General features: G+C 40.7%; 1 protein-coding gene across 1 annotated transcript in view; it reads left to right on the top strand.

Moving 5' to 3' along the window:
- Nucleotides 1–19,932, top strand: part of OTULINL (OTU deubiquitinase with linear linkage specificity like) — a 120,738-nt gene that overhangs the window by 80,698 nt on the left and 20,108 nt on the right. The window contains exon 6 of the mRNA XM_077492015.1: nucleotides 847–975. Within this exon, the coding sequence (XP_077348141.1) occupies nucleotides 847–975 (129 nt within the window). The remainder of the gene's footprint in view (nucleotides 1–846; nucleotides 976–19,932) is intronic.

The following is a 19,932-nucleotide window of genomic DNA, read 5'->3' on the forward strand; positions in this document are numbered from 1 at the left end:
TGGTTCAAAGATATGTGATACATGTGTTGTCTAGAGATGGGTAAAACCAATTAATTCAAGATTCCTAGATTCACAGAAATTTGTCATGACATGTGGGTAGATGGGTGGAACCAGTGAGCACTGTGAGGGACACAGGAGATCAATACTTCCAGAAGGGTCAGAAGAACCTTCACCCAGCGAGACCCCTTTTATACCCATTTTCAAACATGAATTACTTTAATGGAGCAGCATATTGGTGTGGGTAGGCAGGAATGGTAAGTACAGTACATACTTTCTGCTTTTAGGCCTGGTTCACACCAGTGTGTTTTCATATGCAACTTGATTCACATAGAATCACATGACAAGGGAAATCACATTGTTTTCAATGGTGTCCGTTCACATCAATGTGACTCAGAATGATGCGATTGTGGACAAGGTTCCTGTACTACTTTAGTGCAATTTCAATGCAATTTTGGCCTCATAGAATATACAAACCTTATCAAACTTGCATCCAAGTAGCACTACATAATAGCACTGAAGTTTGGATCAAAATCGTATCTCAGCAATGTAAACCTAAGCCTAACAGGCACACAATTGGAAGCAGAGACTTTAGACGTGGGGGGTCTTGTTGCACTCAATATTTGTCTCATTTGCTATGGCTCTTATAGTCATGGTTCTGCATCCAGTCACCATTATTATGAGACTGTCTATATCTGTGTACCTAGCGCAGTTGGATCTATTTGTGGCAATCCTTTGGACAGCAGTCTATATCATCTTGGTCCTTTCAAAATATGATTCGTTTCAATAATATGGAGGAGAGCGGTGTCGCAAATTTGAAACAGTTTTATTTGTTTATTATTTGCATAGCTTCCTGAAAAGCTTCTGTATTCTCAAGGATGCAATTGGATTCAGCAGTTTAGTTTTGGACATGAGAAGTATGCAGGTCCAAAGGTCTATGGAAAACTGCGAAGCTGTCTAGAAATCTTCAAAAACCAGGTAAACACACTTTTTAAAACGTAATTGATATCCAGTAATTACTACTTTATGTCTAATGACCATATAAATAACAAACAGTTTAAATAATACTAAAATGTTGAATAATTTGCGCAAAGAGCTGTACAAAATGCAGTAAATAGAAACTAAACAGACTGCCGTATACTAAAGTCAGATAAGTGACTGGTGCCATTTTCCCTATTGAATACGCCTGTTGCCCATATTCAAGTCTGTTTAGGGCCACAAAAACAAACATAAAAGGTGTGCGTCGTTTACATCTGCCCATATCTGAGTCTGTTTAGGTCTGCAGAAACATATTTTTACAGATCGCTTGCTGACATGGAATGCAGGACATCCATGTGAAAGGGCCCTAAGTATGGGACAGCAGGCCACACCTTGCCCATTACCTTAGTTCACCAGATACAACCATGAAGCTTAGTAATAGACACACACACACACCATATTTTGGCGAAAAATTGGCAGCGGTAATTTTATTGGTTTCAAATATTCATAAATATAAACATAATTCAAATATTCAGATGAAAATAAATATATAGCAAAACCTTTGCCCTGTTTTCAGAACACGGGCTAGTCGGACTTAACAAAGAAATACGTCCCCTCCGGATTCTGGGGTGACGCAACCACATAAAATATACTGCGACAGGGAGGGAGGGAGTTAGCTTCTTCTCCTTTAGGTCCGGCTGCTGCAAGAGGAAGTAAAGACCCTCAGCAGCCCCCTTTAACACCTCCCCAGGGACTTCCAGAAAATTCCCTGGATTCCCATTGCACCACCTAAAACACAATGCATACATTTAAAGAGACAGTACATTTTAGCTAACCTGCATCCTAACAATAACCAGGGCTGGGTGACCGCCGTCCCAAGAAAGTGGGCTCCAATGGTGCGCCCCCTTGTACATGGGACAGCAAGCCACACCTTGCCCATTACCTTAGTTCCCCGGATACAACCATGAAGCTTAGTAATAGACACACACACACACACCATATTTTGGCAAAAAATTGGCAGGAGTAATTTTATTGGTTTCAAATATTCATACATATAAACATAATAATTCAAATATTCAGATGAAAATAAATATACAGCAAAACTTTTCCCCAGTTTTCAGAACATGAGCTAATCAACCTTTATTTAACAAAGAAATATGTCCCTACCAGCCGGACTTGTGTAACCAGGCCGGCCTACCCAAATATGCAGCCATTTCAATGCTGCTTTGCAGCCCAAGATTGAAGATATCGGCACCCACATCCAAAAGGTGGATCCCGTCCTGCCTATAAAGCCCCAGGCTACCCCCCTCAAGATCCACTTGCCGGTAAGCAAAACCCCCCAAAAGTGGCATGTACTTAGCCATCGCCTGATTGAGCCTCTTCCTCCATCACTTTATGAAACGGGGAAGACAACCAAGCAAAGTGGGGAACAAGCTCTGAAAAAACAATGACTGTATCCACGGAAGTCAAATGGAACCCATGAAGATCTAGTTTGATCATAAACAAAAGATCTAAAATACATATTGAACCTAAATCATTGCCTCCAAGATGTACTATCAGGATCAAAGGCGGGGGCCAAAACTGAAGTAATTGCGACAAGTGAAAAAATAAATGCTGCCACCGCAGACCTCTATAAATGTATTGGCGTCTGAATCATCATATAAAGTTCTCACACGCTGGTATTTGGTTCCTACGAGAATCGCCAAATTCTCAACAGACAACACTGGCCTCTGCTTTCGTGGCTGTCCTGAAAAAGGTACCTATATACATACCTGGTGGCATTGCTCAATTGTACAATCATTTTGGAAATAGATCTTTATGATAATTACAACATTTTTTGATCGTCCAATTTTTCCAGACCCAATTATAGCTCTCCTTAATTTAAAACCAGCCTTTCTGAATCAGAAACAATTCAAATTAGTTCTTACACTCCTGATAGCCGCAAAGCAGACTATAGCCAATGTGTGGAAAACAGACGTGGTGAATATTGCAGAAACCAAACATAGAATGAATCAATCTTTCATCCATGCTAAAATGGACGCTATAGATAAAAACCAGATGACAAAGTTTGATATCATATGGAAACCCTGGATTAAATATTATACGTCAGATACTATTGACAACCGAGTTTTATTGTTATGGTGATTAAGATTTTTTATAGAATTACAACATTAGCTGATATATAAAACCTCCTCCGGAGAATTATTCCCTCCCCTTCCTCTCCTATATACCTTTTATGTTCTTCCCTTACTATATAATACTATAAACATACTTTAGAAGTTATGGTCAAAACTTTAAAATCATATATTTTCTTTTAGACATAATCATATTTTCTTGGGATTAAAATGTTTAAAACTTAGATATAAGAATGTTTTCAAATTCTAAAATATATAAGGCCATTTATTGTCATTCCCACGAGAATATCTTGAAATTCTTCTTTGCTTTGCATCATCCGTACTTCAATATGTCTACTTTTTATTTCTGGTATCACATAATTTGTCTTATATTCTGTACATGTAATTTATTTTAACATAAAATAAAAACATTTGAACGAGGAGAAACAGCTGACAGGTATACCAGAATGTCATTAGTAGTAGACTTTTTAAACTCACCCTGCCCAGCTGATGACGCCTCCGCAGCTGGAACACTGATGCTTGGCTGCAGGCTGTGGAAAAGTGCACCTGGGACCAGATCACTCTGAGGAGACGACAGCTGTGGGATAGCCGTCACTTGTGAGTTGCCAGCAGGCGTAGGCAGCGCCTCCTCTCCTGCCGTTCCCCTCGTGGTGCTGTGTGTCTTCTTCCCCTCCTCCTGGCTGGCGACTGTGAACAGGTCACCTCTTCTGTCCCGTCCGTCTACCAGGCACCGCCACCATGCCGCCCTGCTCCTCTTGCCTACCTGGCGTCCTGTCCTTCAACTCCCCTGGCCATAAGACGCTCTGGGGACATGCTCCGCCTTGACCTTCTCTGAGGTGAGGGCTGGACTGGCTGAACCACAACCTCCTCCGTGCCATGCTAGCTGTACTCCGTGCCAGACAGCACCGGGCAGCGGCGCATCCATTCCTCCCCGCCCTGGCTCTCGGCTCTCTCCACGAAAGCACAAACGAGGTCTTCCATCCTCACAGCTATCTCCCTCATGACTGGAGAGAGAACAGCTCTGAGTGACAGCCGCTTAACACCTCCTGCAGGTCTGTAGCTTCCTCAGCTTCTACTCCTTTAGGTCCGGCCGCTGCAAGTAAAGACCCTCAGCAGCCCCTTTTAACACCTCCCCAGGGACTTCCAGAAAATTCCCTGGATTCCCATTGGACCACCTAAAACACAATGCACACAATGCAGTACATTTTAGCTAACCTGCATCCTAACAATAACCAGGGCTGGGTGACCGCTGTCCCAAGAAAGTGGGCTCCGATGATGCACCCCTTTTGTACATTTTATGCCTTTAGGCTGTTTTCGATCAGAAAACAAGCCAGGCAGCAGAAATCAGAGCTTAATGCTATACATTACAATAACATGGAAACTCTTGCGTATCAGTTCTGTTTTACACAACAAATAATATAGAGCTTAATTTACTAAAACTGGAGTGCAGAATCTGGTGCAGTTCTACAAAGAAAAAAATCAGCTTAAAGGTTTTATTGTCAAAGCTTAATTGAACAAGCTGAAGTTAGAAGCTGATTGGCTACCATGCACAGCTGCACCAGATTTTGCACTTTCCAGTTTTAGCCTAGGTTCACATTGAAGTGATTTGGAATACGATCGGGGTTGCCACCTCACTCCTTTAAACCCGAACACATATTCATTATACAGGTTCTGTGGCTGATTAAGGTGGTAATTAAACTCACTTGGTGCCTTATCTGCATTAAATTAGCCTCAAAATCTGTGTAATTAATATGTGTTCCGGTTTAAAGGGATGAGATGGCAACCCTACATGCCATGTGACATGTGACATCATATGCCACACCTATGGCTGGCACTGGGTTCACACCTATGTGAATTGGATGGGAGTTTTCCCCCATCCAATTCGCATAGCAGGAGAATGTGACCGGCTATCTATGGAGCTGGTTCACATGTCTCTGGGGCGGCTGTGGAGCGCACTGCACAGGAACGCTGTGTGCCTTTGCCTCAGTTCCTGGGCCAAATTCAGGTAAAGATTCTGCCCTGATTCATCCCTGAAACAGAGAACAGGGATAGACAACGTTGCTGTTTGATTTGCGGCCAGTTTAGGTGTGAACCGAGCCTTAAAATGAATGCACAGTTCATACCAAAGTGATTGCATTCTGACATGCATAGTTCCAGTTAAAGCTACCTTTGCCACCCTTTTATTTCTCTACATTTGAATTTTATTGATATTGCTATGTCTTTATTGTTATAACTTGTAATAGCTGTTCTTACAAGCAATGCTTAAGTTCTTCAGGTAAGCTATGAAAGGAAATAATACATTTTTATTTTTTTTTCAGCATGAGTCAAAAAAAAATCTTTTTGCATGATTTCTTCCTTGATCTCGCAGATTGGGCCCCCATTAGCAAATAACTGCACAGCTGTGGACTTATTGACTAGCTTATAAGCTCCAGCTTTAAAAACAGAGGAATTCTAAGGCTGGTCATACACCTATAGATTATCTGCAGATTTTGTATGGTTAGATGGAAAAAGTGCAACAGATTTCTCAATGTTCGCTAAACTGTGTGGATGGAGGAATCTCCCACTTTTTCCATCTAACCATAGAAAATTTGCAGATAATCTATAGGTGTATGGCCAGCTTAAAGCCTCGTACAAACGCTTATATTTTTGGGCGACCTAAAGTCAGTTTTTTGTGGCATGCTAGTCTTATGTCGAAAGTGAAGACATGATGTAATGTGTTGAATAGAATGTATTCTTTTGTTTCTGAGCATGCGTAATCTTGCTCTTACTATTTTTTTTTCCTACGAAAACCGTACTAGTGAAATGAAAATGGGACGTTGAGTTCAAATCCAACAAAAATGTTAGTCTGCACATCCAGCTTTTGTCTGACGAAGAAGCGAAATAAGACAACAGTAAAATTAGCCCAATTTTTTTTTATATTGTGAAAGATAATGTTACGCCGAGTAAATTGATACCCAACATGTCACGTTTCAAAATTGCGCCCGCTCGTGGAATGGTGACAAACTTTTACCCTTAAAAATCTCCATAGCCGTCATTTAAAAAATTCTACAGGTTGCATGTTTTGCGTTACAGGGGAGGTCTAGGGCTAGAATTATTGCTCCCACTCTACTGATCGCGGCGATACCTCACGTGTGGTTTCAACACCGTTTTCATATGCGGGTGCTACTCACGTATGCGTTCGCTTCTGCACGCAAGCTCGGTGGGACGGGGCACGTTTTACATTTTTTTATTTTTTTTTTAATCATTATTTATTTTACCTTTTTTATTTTTAATTTTTACACCATTTAAAAAAAATTCACTTTTATTCCTATTACAAGGAATGTAAACATCCCTTGTAATAGAAAAAAGCATTGCAGGTCCTCTTAAATATGAAATCTGGGGTCAAAAAGTCCTCAGATCTCATATTTAGACTAAAATGCAAGTTAAAAAAATAAATAAATTGTAATTTTAAAAAAAAAATCATTAAAAAAATTGGCCCTTTAAGAGCTGTGGGCGGAAGTTACTTTTTGACATTGCTTCCGCCCAGCAATTGTATGGAGATGGGTGGGGGCCATCTTCCCCTCACTTGTCTTCATAGCAAGCAGGAGACAAGACGCGATCGCCTCCGCCTCTGCCAACGGCTCTGGTAAGTGGAGGGCATCGGATCATAGCGGGAGGGGGGGCCCTCTCCTGCCACCGATAAAAGTGATCTCATGGTGAATCCGCCGCAGAGACCACTTTTATCTTGTAGCGGACCAGATTTACCAAAACTATGTAGTGCAAGGGCCTGCCTGATTGCTTAAAGATTGAAACTCTTAAGGTTTGACCTCATAATATATTGTAATGGTAAGTCTGAAGACAAAAATCTGCAGAAAATCTAGTAGTGTGTGTGCGGTCTAAAGCCTCGTACACACGGTACGCTTGGTGGATAACCGAGCATCTGATTTTTGTCAAAAGGGAGTGTGCCAGGATTTAGTCTTGCATACTAACGTTACACAAATTGTCGTGCCACAATCACGAACGTAGTGATGTACTGTTAGAAATTTCAAGGTCTTGTGCGCCACCCTTTGGGCCCCTTCTGCTAATTTCGTGTTTGGTTAGAATTGATTCCGAGCATGCGTGTTTGTACTTTCAACTTTTGTGTGACGGATTTGTGTACTGACCATCCGAAAATCTGACGTGGAGCTGTCGTTTGACAAAAATTTACTAGCCTATCATCCATCTGAAAATTGGAAAACAATTGTTGAAATGAGTGTACTAACGGTAAGAACTTCGGACAACTGCCTGTCAAATGACAATCCCCTACTGATTTTCATACAGTGTGTACGAGGCTTAAAACGTCGTACACACGGGCCCCTTAGCAGTAGGGGCCCATAGGGTGGTGCTCAAGTGCTTATATTCTCATAGTACGTTACTGTGTTCATGTTTGTGGCACAAAAATGTATGCAAGACAAGATCCTGGCACACGCCCTTTTGACAAAAATCAGATGCTCGGTTGTCTAACAATCGTACCGTGTGTACGAGGCTTAACACTCAAGTGCTAAACGCACCTAGTGTCTCCATATTGACATCCGTGGGAGTGTCCCCAAACGCAAACTGTTTGTGTACAGGGACCCAAATTGCTGTCAAATCAGGAGCAGAGGCCATTTTCCTGCAGCTGCGGTGTCCCAAATAACTTGAATGGGACAGTCTACATGTGGATGAACGGAACTCATGTGCATCCCCCTGCATACAAACACGGCCCTCTCATGGGCGTATGCTTAAGTACGCCAATAAGAGTAATATTTTGCATGCTGTATTTATATCGACCTTTGCAAAACATGCACATCAAAAGGATAAACTCTGCCTGTGGTCTTGGAACTGTTTCATGTACCTTTTTAAAGGAGGCTGTCTGTGTGCAATAGGAGACTTATGCCGCGTACACACGTATCAGACTATCCGGCGGACAGTCCGCCGGACTTTCCAAACTGCCCACACGTGGCACTTTTGCCGCGTAATAGGCCTGGCGGACTATCCGCCGTACCGCCAGACTAACCGCCGTACTTTTGAAATGAACGGACTCACCCACACACACGGAGGAAAGTCCGTTCATTTTGAGCGCGGCTCCAGGTAGCCTGGGCCAGCGACGCCTCCTTCGCTGGTCCTGGCTACCTGGAGCCACGCTCAAAATGAGTGGACTTTTCTCTGGGCGGGAAAAGTCTGTTCATTTCAAAAGTACACCGGACTAGCACACACACGGCCATATTGTCTGCTGAAATGCGAGTCCGGCGGACAGATTGATGTGCAAAGCTACTTTCTTAGTCCGCCGGGCTTTTGGGTAAAAAAAAGTCCACCGGAGCCCACACACGGGCGGACTTTTCCACCGGATTGTTTGATCGTGTGTACGCGGCTTTACTGTCATGCTGCGAGTGGATTTGTTTATTTCACAGATTGGAATATACACACTATAGTGAGTCTTTAAAAATAATTGAATGAACATGACATTATATTTTACTACATTGCAAATTTACTATATGTTTTTTTAAATGTTTTGTTATACTTGTAATTTTGAATGGGAAATGGACTACAAGAATATTATTCTGATCAACTCCTAAGATAGCAAAGTCACAGCAGTGTTGAGTCAAATCATTACTGGCTGAATCTATATCCAGGAACTTCAGAATGTTTTTTTTATTATGAAAAAACTACCGTATTTATCGGCGTATAACACACACTTTTTTTCTCCTTAAAATCAGGGGAAAATCGTGGGTGCGTGTTATACGCAGATCCCCGCGATCTCCCGCTGATTGCGGGGAAAGGAGCGAGTGGAGCCCAGATACACAAAGCCGAAGTATACTCGGCTCCTCTCGCAGTCCCGCCCACCTCCACTGATTGCGAGAGGAGCGAGCACTGCTGACACACAGAAAGCCGAGTGTACTTAGGCTAGTCTCGGCTCCTCTCGCAGTCCCACCTCTGACTGTGAGCAGAGCCGAGACTAGCCGAAGTACACTCAGCTTTCTGTATGTCAGCGGTGTTCGCTCCTCTCGCAATCAGTGGAGGTGAGAGGGACTGCGAGAGGAGCCGAGTATACTTCGGCTTTGTGTATCTCTGCTCCGCTCGTTCCTCTCTCCGCTCAATCAGCGGGGGATCTGCACCAAATTTAAATCAGGCAATCCTGAAAAGTGACGGGGCAAGGCTGCAAAGAGACTGGGCAAGGCTGCAAAGAGACTGGGCAAGGCTGCAAAGAGACTGGGCAAGGCTGCAAAGAGACTGGGCAAGGCTGCAAAGAGACTGGGCAAGGCTGCAAAGAGACTGGGCAAGGCTGCAAAGAGACTGGGCAAGGCTGCAAAGAGACTGGACAAGGCTGCAAAGGCACTGGGAAAGGCTGCAGATGGACACTGGGAAAGGGTGCACTGATGGACAAGGCTGCAGATGGACACTGATAAGGCTGCATTAATGGGCATTTAAATGTAAGTTTTTTCCTTAAACTTTCCTCCTAAAAGTTTTTTTTTCCTTAAAATTACCTCCCAAACTTGGGGTGCGTGTTATACGCCGATAAATGTGTAAAATAAGTAAAACGCATACACCATTAAAATGGCTGTCACTGAAAAATGGTTAAACCAATTCCTCCTCTTATTATATTACTATATTACTACCTATTTCATATGCTTTAAGGCATAATGAGATGTCCAAAATCAGATGTGGTTCGCACTGCAGTGAAAATAACATGCAATCTGTATGCAATGCGATTTCAGCCATACAGACAGTATGGCTGAATTTGCATTGCATTCGGACCAAACTTGCATAGGACCCTTTTTTTGGTCCACAGCAAAATCGGATCGCATGGGCTTACACCCATGCGATCTGATTCCTGTCCAAATTTGCAGTTCGCACTGCAATATGTGAACTGGTTTGGGGGTATCATTACCTTTCAATGACACTCCCAGCAGTCTGCATAGGGCAGTGTGGACTGCCACCGGGAGACAAGTGATGCGGGAACCCGCAGTGGATTCGCAGGGTTCCCGCATCGCTGCAGTGTGAACTGAGCCTCAATTAGTAAGAAAGATGGAAATATAGAAGAATGCATTTTACCATAATGTTTCCCAAATTAACATTTACTTTTATCCTCACAGTCTCAGATGTTTCAAAGAACAATGTTTATATTGATCTCTGACTACAAGAATGTCTCAAGTGTTATTTTTATGTCAAGTTGCAGTAGCCCATATGCGGGAATAGCTGCAATAATATTTCAGACTTTGGTAGTAGAAAATATTCCTTTGAAGTGAAAGATTCTCTAGCTCGCAGATGTCACCAAGCCCAAGGTGCTTGATAATGTTTGTTACTAAAAGTTCAAAGGTCTTACTTCATATGGCTTATATAAAATTCAGATATAGCAAATATTCCAGTGTTGGCCTGATTGTATCATTACCTGTTTGCAACACTTACAAAGTTTTGACAACCCCAAGGGTCACAATTATATGCTATTCATTGCCATCAGATGATCCATGTCCACATGTATGATGCTGTATGAAAACAGGTGCTGTATGAAACCTAATCTACCCAAAGTGTAGTGATACAATTTAGAAGCTGTCCTTTTAAGTACAATGTACTAATTGTTATCAGACATTGTAATCCTGTAAATAGGGTGGGTGAGTGGTAAATCCCTCTCTTCATTGTTTGTTTTATATTCCCTTACAACCACAAGGAGGGATACATAATACAAACAGTAATACTGGAAAGTGTCAAGGTTAATTGGAGAAAGGTAAAACTGTCAAGTATACTTTTTTACAGTGGTTATAATGTAGAAACATCAATGTATGTGTTTGAAGCTTAGCAACCACAATATATATATCTATATCTATATCTCTATATATATATATATTAGGGCTGCAACTAACGATTATTTTCATAATCGATTAGTTGGCCGATTTATTGTTTCGATTAATCGGTTAATAACCTTAAAAAAAAAAGTGGGTCAAATTGACGTTCATTTTCATTTTCATACTTCTCGGTCAAAGGAATTTTCAGTGTAATGTGGTTTTTGTACAGAAATGAAGTGAAAATTTCAAACAAAATTCTTTCATTCAGCGAATGTACAAAGATTTTTCTTCTGAATATTCTCACCTGAAAATTGATCCGTGAAGCCAGCATAAGGCTCGGTACACACCTATGCAGTTTTTGCTTTTGATCTGTTTCTGCAGTGCTTTTTTCTGTGTGTTTTGATTTTTGCGCACGTGATTTTACTGCAATTTGCGTTTTTTGCATTTTTTTGGGCAGATTAAAAAACACAAATTGCTGCAAAAACGCATTACATTCTTTTCTGTTGAAGTATATTGAACCAAAAAAGCACCGTTTTGCGTTAAAAGTCCCTGACCCTTTCCAAATATGCAGTGGCTGAAAAAAGCATAGATATGAACGTGTCCCATAGGAAACCATGTAAATGAACTGTAGTGCGTTTCTGCAAAAAGCACCATTAAACATATAGATGTGAACCAGGCCTAAGACGTTTAGTAACATAATGGGGTTAAAAAGACTAAAATTAGCCCTTTATAGTACAAAAAAAGCAGATAACTACTGGAAAGGGTTCATTTATTTACTGTAGAACAGTGAAAGTAATATTTACAGTAGTGATTATATTTTTGTACTGTAAAGGGCTCATTTTAGTTTTTATTTTAAACCCATTATGTTACTGGCCGATTAATCGATTATGAAAATAGTAATCGATTAATTTCATAATCGATTAGTTGTCGATTAATCGATTAGTTGTTTCAGCCCTAATATATATAAATATATATATATATATATATATATATATATATATATATATATATATATATATATAATTTCTCCAATCCTTTTTCTATCATTAGAGCAGATAGCATAATACACATATAGTACATTGATGTCTGGGTCAGATACCTATCCATCCCAATGTCTGCAGTTTCTCTTGTTCTCCCTTAATAGCAATGCAGGTTGCGTGTCCTGAAACCAACCTGACTGGTTTTGTCAGTCCTTGTTGCAGGCTGTACAGGCAGAGGTACAAGAATTTACAATTATGTGTCTCAAAAGGCAAACAGCTGTGCCGTTATTTCCCCTCATCATGCAAGTCCTGGGAGACCTAACCCTGCTACACCATTTATTATTATTATACAGGATTTATATAGCGCCAGTTTGCACAGCGCTTTACAATATGAGGGCAGACAGTACACTTGCAATACAAATCAATACAGGAGGGATCAGAGGGCCCTGCTAGTTAGAGCTTACAATCTAGAAGGGAGGGTCAAGTTGAAATAAAAGTTAATAACTGTGGGGAATAAGCTGATGGAGAAAATGAAAATACAGTTGTTAGGTGTGGGTAGGGTAGGCTTCTCTGAAGAGAAGGGTTTTCAGGGATCGTCTAATTTAAAAGCATATACCGTTCCAAATAATTTATGGTATAATATGTGTAACATTATTATATATTTTTGATATACTGTGTATGTACAGTATCTCAAAAAAGTGAGTACTCCCCTCACATTTTCGTAAATATATTTTTATATCTTTTCACGTGACAACACTGAAGAAATGGCACTTTGCTACAATGTAAAGTAGTGAGTGTACAGCTTGTATAACACTGTAAATTAGCTATCCCCTCAAAATAACTCAACACAGCCATTAATTTCTAAACCGCTGGCAACAAAAGTGAGTACACCCCTAAGTGAAAATGTCAAAACTGGTCCCAAAGTGTCATTATTTTGTGTGGCCACCATTGTTTTCCAGCATTGCCTTAACCTTCTTGTTCATGTTCACCAGAGCTTCACAGGTTGCCACTGGAGTCCTCTTCCACTCCTCCATGATGACATCACAGAGCTGGTGGATATTGGAGACCTTGCAATCCTCCACCTTCCATTTGAGGATGCCCCATAGATGCTCAATAGGGTTCAAATCTGGAGACATGCTTGGCCAGTCCATCACCTTTACCCTCAGCTCATTTAGCAAGGCAGTGGTCTTGGAGGTGTGTTTGGGGTCGTTATTAAGTTGGAATACTGCCCTGCGGCACAGTCTCCGAGGGGAGGGGGATCATGCTCTGCTTCAGTATGTCAGTACATGTTGATATTCATGGTTCCCTCAATGAACTGTAGCTCCTCAGTGCCGGAAGCACTTGTGCAGCCCCGCACCATGACACTTACACCACCATGCTTGACTGTAGACAAGACACCCTTTTCTTTGTACTCCTCAGCTGGTTGCCACCACACACGGCTCGACACCATCTGAACCAAATAGGTTTATCTTGGTCTCATCTGTCAAGTTTTTTGACAGAGTTAAAAATAATTATCGGAAGAGTTGTCCAAGAGCCAGTGACCATTTGTGGGGAGCTTCAGAAAGAATTATCAGGTACAATTGTTTTAGAGAAAAAAAATAAGTAATGCACCCAAACACCATGGCCTGTATTGCTGCAGAAAAACCATGTTGAAGCTTGTTTAAAGTTTTCTGCACAACATTTAGACAAGCCTGTGAAATACTGGGAGAATGTAGTCTGGTCAAATGAGACCAAAATTAAACTCTTTGGATGCCATAATGCACACCATGTTTGGAGGTCAAACTTGACTACACATCACCCTAAAAACACCATACCAACAGTGACGTTTTGGGATCGGAACATCATGGTGTGGGGCTGTTTTTCAGCATACGGTACTGGCAAACTTCATATCATTAACGGCAGGATGAATGGAAACATTTACCAAGACGTTCTTGATAAAAATCTGCTGCCAAGGAAGATGAGCGTGTGATGAGAGAGCTCCCAGACCTCACAGCGGTTCTCAACCATTCTTAGTAACGGCGGACAGCTAAACTGAGCCCTACCACCTACTACAGGTCAACGTGCTGCTACTGCCAACCATGGGGAAATGCAAGTCTAATCCCGGTCCCCACAAGCTGACAACATACTTCGGCTCCCTCAGAGCACATGAAACCCAATATGGCACTGGCTGGGACCAGCCGCGGACATCCTCCCTTTCAAGGCTTTCCACTTCAGGAGCAGCAGCCGCTCTTCACATATAGACCCTCCTGTCGCCAGCCCTGTGAAATTAAGTTCTAAGAAGTCTCCTACACATCAATATGCAGGTGAGAGGGGCAGGGAGATTTCCCAGGAGATTCCAAATGTGAATTCATAGAGTGCATTGATGACTACTCTACTGTGGGACAACCACTCTCAGATAAAACGTTAAGTCTTTGAGAAGGTTTCTTGACAAAGATATGATGTCTATGGTTACACAGATCAGGAAGGAGGTGGATGATATTGGTGAAAGAGTACACCATATAGAAACCAAGTTGGGAGATTTTGCCGTGACACATAATGAGCAAGTGGATGCTCATAAATGGAGCAGAGGATGAGGTGCAAGCAATTTAAAGCAAAATTAGCAGACTTGGAGGACCATTCCAGGAGGAACAATGTAAAGTTCCATGGGGTTGCCGAGTCCATTTTCCATCTGAGCTACGCAACTACATCCAACAACTAGTATATTTAATATACAGCTCTTATTTAAAGTCCAAAAAAAAAACCTTTTTGTCGGATAGTATGTAATAAACTCATACGAGAAATACTGTGCTTTTTATCCTATTTGCTTACTCTATATAGTAATTGGCCTTATTCAAATTCCCCCTGACCAAAATTTACCATCTTTCTTTCAAATTCTGGGATGGAGGCCAATTACTGATGGTGCCACAGACCACATATTTTTTTTTTCTTTCAGTCCTCCTTTCTGACGTGCCAAAGTGAGAAATCACAGTGGACAGGGTGCATAGACTCACTAAACCACCCTTTCTTCCTGACAATGTGCCTTGCGATGCTATCGCCAGAATACATTTCTGTAATTTCAAGGAGGCACAGCGGGCAAGATGGGACTCTCCATTGCCTGAGCCATACAACGGGATCTCATTGTATGCAGGCCTGTCCAAGCACACCATGCAAGCCCGCAATAAACTAGTTTCTCTTACCAAGCTCTATCGCAATCATAATGTCTATCGCTGGGGCTTCCCAGCTTAGCTGCTAGTCACCTGGGAATACAGAAACTACACTTTATTCTCAGTGGAAGAAGGAATGAAGCTAGCAAAACAATGGGGCTTACTGCCTACAGATGAACAAAGTTCCCCGCCTAGAGCTTCACCTTCAAGAGCCAAACCCTTGTGGGAAACAGCCCCTGGTTAACTATATCAGTACTTCCTAACCTAAAATTGGTAGGGTCTCAGATAACTATTTGACTGCAAAGGAACCCTGTGGCTCTGAGGAGCAAATCCCCCCACCTAAAGATGCAGCTTTCACTTCTAACCAAGATTTGTTTCTTGTTTTTTATACTTGCCTTTACCAGTTATTGTTTGACTATTTCAAGTTTTCTTGTTGACACCATTGACACCGAGTCCATTTCTTGGAGGACATCAAAACTGAGGACACCTTGTTTAAACTATCCTATTGGAGGGCTCTGGAAGATTACTCCCAACCAGGCACCCTGTTGCTTTGTTTTTGGACTAAATAGTCCAAATAAGCGGAAAGCTATGTGGCAAAAGGCCAAAAACCTTAATGGAGACATCTGTTTGCAAGAAACAAATTTCTGAGCCAACAAACCCCAATAAAGCACCCACAATTTGTTTCCACGTGTATTTATGGCAAATTCAGAGATTAAAAAAAGAGAAACGCTAATTCCTTTAAGCTTCGCGCATCAGTCTTGGATCCTCATGGCAGATATGTAATTTTAGTGTGTGACATTAACAGCATCACCTACATTATTGCGAATATATATATATATATATATATATATATATATATATGGACCTATGAAAAAACATTCAAGAATTCTTTATCAAAAATATTACCCCTAATGCTTCATTACCTTCTGTTTGGTGTGCACACAAGGCTTTTATCAAAGGTATTTTAATACAGATTGCAGCTAAGGAAAAAAGGTGTAAAGCGAAACTGGCTCCTATTCTTGATCGTGTAACACAAGCTAAAGTGTTTCACCCTAAGCATATTGCTAATACTTTTAAAAAATACTATAATAATGAATACAACCTTATCAATGACACCTCAACCCCTCAACCAAACGAGCCCTTAATTACTTCCTTTTTAAACTCTGTCTCTCTCCCAACTGTGTCAGAGGTAGTGTTGGAAAACATTAATTCTCCTATTACAGAAGATGAGATTCTCGCTGTTATTAAATCATTGCCAAATACCAAGTCACCAGGTGCTGATGGTTTTACAGCTGAGTATTATAAAACTTACAAAGATGTACTGAGACCTCATTTGGCTACACTTTTTAACCTAGCTACTTCTGCAGCTTCCTTTCCTTCAGAAATGTTACAAGCCACTATAGTAATTCTGCCTCAGACCTCAAAATCTATGCCAAATTGATAGCTAATAGATTAGCCAAAATCACTCCAAATCTAGTTAAAGCAGACCACGTTGGATTTGTGCAGGGTAGACAGGCACCCGATGGTAGTCCTAGATAATTAAAATAAACAGGTGTGCTATTCTATAAGACTATTCACAGTGCAAAAATACACATGACAAAAATTTAAGGGCATAACGTCCACTCCTACAAAAACAGCTTCACTCATACAAAAACAAGTATAAAAATAAATAAAAAATTGTATGAAATGACTCATAAAATGAAAAATATACAATTCAGTTCATAAAAGGTGCAACAAGATGTGCATAAAAAGATGTGCATGAAAAATGTCAAACTGACAAATTCTTATACAAAAGGGAACTGAGTGAATCAAATGTGTGAAAAATTCTGTGCTCTTCAAGGGAATTGGGTGAACCAAATATAAGGGAACTTCAGTGCTCTTCAAAACACAAAGACTTTAATATCGCATCACCACATAGATTCACTTCTTAAGATGGCAGTAGTTTCAAGCATTGAATAATAATCCCACCATGCTCCAACAGACTGGGCTGTAAAAACAAACCAAATTCCAGATAACAGCGGTATCAGACACTGGACAATGATCCCATAAGGCTCCAACACCTTAAGCTGTAAAAGTGGACCCGGTTTTTCAATGGACGCAGGAATTGTGGTATCTTTGGAAAAGCTGATATCCAATCTGGCAGCTCAAGGATAAATCCCAGAGCATAAAGGAAGAAGAGGATAGCCTCATAGTGCAATATGTTTCAACAAAATGGTTTATTAAAACGGCACACTAAAAACATCAGCAAAAATAAATGGACATAAAAACAGAGCAGTGGTTTGCACCAACCAGCTAAAACGGTTGACATCTCACAATAGACTTCACCGACTAGTTTCTCCATAATAGACTTCAGCTGGGAAAGGAGACTCAACCAAGACGTCTGCTAATAGCATATTAATGCAAGTGGACGTGGGTGACACCAGAAGTTGAATTGATCTATACATCCTATTGGTGTCACCTGGATGGGACATGTAAGAAATTCTAAATAAGAATAAAAATATGCCGCCAAAGTGTAATCAATACTTGGTATTAGGCGTGCATTAGCCCAGGTTCACACCAAGCTGCAAGAATGAAGCAGCGCAAGCTCAGCTGAACGCACACGATTTCACTCCCGTGTCCGTCGGCTGCGATCCCAGAGACATCCACACAGGTTTCTGCACAGATGTCAATGTGAATCGCAGCCTGAAATTGCAAAAAGCAGTAAAGAAATTACCCCCTGAAATTGATGGAGCGCAGCAGATGCAGCGTCGCACAGATTAGGACGGTGCCATTGATGGAAATTGCCGCCGACTATACATGCGACCTGACATGTCAAATCGCATGTCAGAATACTGCAGCGCGAGCCAGGGCCAAAAGTAAAAAAATGTAATTAAAAAAGATTACCAAAAAATAAATTAAATAAAAAAAAAAAATCCTTCCAAAAAAAATAATTTTTTAAAAATTTTAAATATGTTCAGGATGTAGAGATCAACTGATTCTCTCCACGATGATCACCATTTGCAGATACATATACATATTAAAGTCATCATAAACCCAATGTATTGGTAGGTAGAACTGGACATATTATAACATAACCCAGTATGACAAGTAAAAATAATATCTATCATATATTAAAGAGAACCCTTCATTGAGTAACAGCGGTATAGATAATAATCTAAAAGGGATACTAAAAAGACCTAAAAAAAAACTAACACTAGCACTAATGGAATAAGAAAGATCAACTATTATCAATGAAACAATTAATATCTCATTCTATGTTCATTCCCAAGAGTCTGTAAGTACGTAAATAAAAAATCCAATGGGTTTCACAATGGGATATAGATTTTTCATATTGCTCCCCCTCCAATGGGGTGTGAATTTCTCAGTACCTATGACCTGCAATAAAGCCAGATCTCTGTTATGGTAATCACGAAAATGCATGGACATACTGTGCCCTTTAAAACATTTCCTGATATTCAAAAGATGTTCTGCTATCCTCACTTTAAGTGCCCGCGTGGTCCTCGCAATATATCGGAACCCACATGGGCACCTCAAGAGGTATATGACACCTACAGTTCCACATGTAATGAACTCCTTAATGGGAAAGTTACATTTGGTAGTATGAGATGTAAAGGAAGCAGTCCTCATAGTTTTTGAATCCTTACATACTTAACACCTTCTACATGGATAAAAGCCTTTTAGATTCCAAACATTCTGATTTTGCAGAACACCTCAGTGGAACTAAAATCTTTCAAGATTTGGGTTCTTCTAAAAATGGCATTCGGTCGATCAGGGGGAGCTGGACCCAACACATTATCTTCCTTCAGGACTGTTTTGTCAACATTTTATTAACCCATTTATACTGGGAAGAGAAAGTGGTCAAAATGGAACATTCAAATTTATTAGAAACATTAAAATTGTTTTATTTCTGATAGGTAATTTATTTATATTCATTCATTTATTTGTTTGTATAATTATTATTGCCTTTTTCATGCACGGATCAGGGTTGCTATGGGTGACGTCATTGGCTGTTGGTTTTTTGTTATTTTCAGAAAAGTTTTGCTGGTTAGTTTGGATCAGATGAGGGACGTTTATCCCCTTGAGTAGAACTAATATTAAGTGAATACGAGCTTGGGAAAGTTGTTATTTTTTTATTTTTTAGATTTTATTATTGCCTTTTAAGACAAAGTATGTTATTTTCCCTATGGGATAGCTTCATAGTTATCTCTTACTTAGGGACAGCTGGTGGTGCAGTTTGCATTTTGCGATTCCCCACTTCTATTTGAGGCTTGTTTTGCCCTGTCTTATTAATTCTTTAGGATTTAGGGAGCGGTGTTGCATTTTTGTCTACTCTGCATCTCCAGCTGATGTACTAATTACTCTTATTTTCCTCTCCTGTACCGGATCATATGTGCATTTTTATTTCCGGGGTCACGTTTGTTATGTTTACCCCGAGATTTGAGTTTGCGCATGGGAGTACTTCCTATTGGTCATTGATCAGCGTTGGTTCTATAAAAGTGGGCGTTTAACGTCACGCCGTCGCCGTTGATGAAGTCCCGCCTACTTTTGGGACGCAACGCGTACGGACCACGTGACATTAGCCGTGACGTCACCCGCTCGTTCACAACGCTGATCCGTGCATTGATGTCTATTGACTGTGTTAAAGTCTCATCTATAACTTGGCACTGGAGAGCAGTGCCATACAATGTGAGTGTATCATTTTATTGTATTTTTTTTAATAAATACTGAAACGGAGAGCAGATATTGTCCTCTTATGTTTTCATATACATACTATGGAATTATGCTGAGATATAGGATATGAGAAGGATTAACTCCCGGAGTACCTCTATTTAAATGCTGATGTCTGTGATTAACCCCTGGTGGGGATATGCCTCTTTGACCTGTCTGACTTGTCAGGGGTCCATTGCCTAAGGTGAGAGTC

The sequence above is a fragment of the Lithobates pipiens genome, unplaced genomic scaffold, assembly GCF_037356315.1.
Source record: "Lithobates pipiens isolate NorthernLeopardFrog02 unplaced genomic scaffold, aLitPip1_a1.2 Scaffold_19, whole genome shotgun sequence".
NCBI classification, from domain to species: domain Eukaryota; kingdom Metazoa; phylum Chordata; class Amphibia; order Anura; family Ranidae; genus Lithobates; species Lithobates pipiens.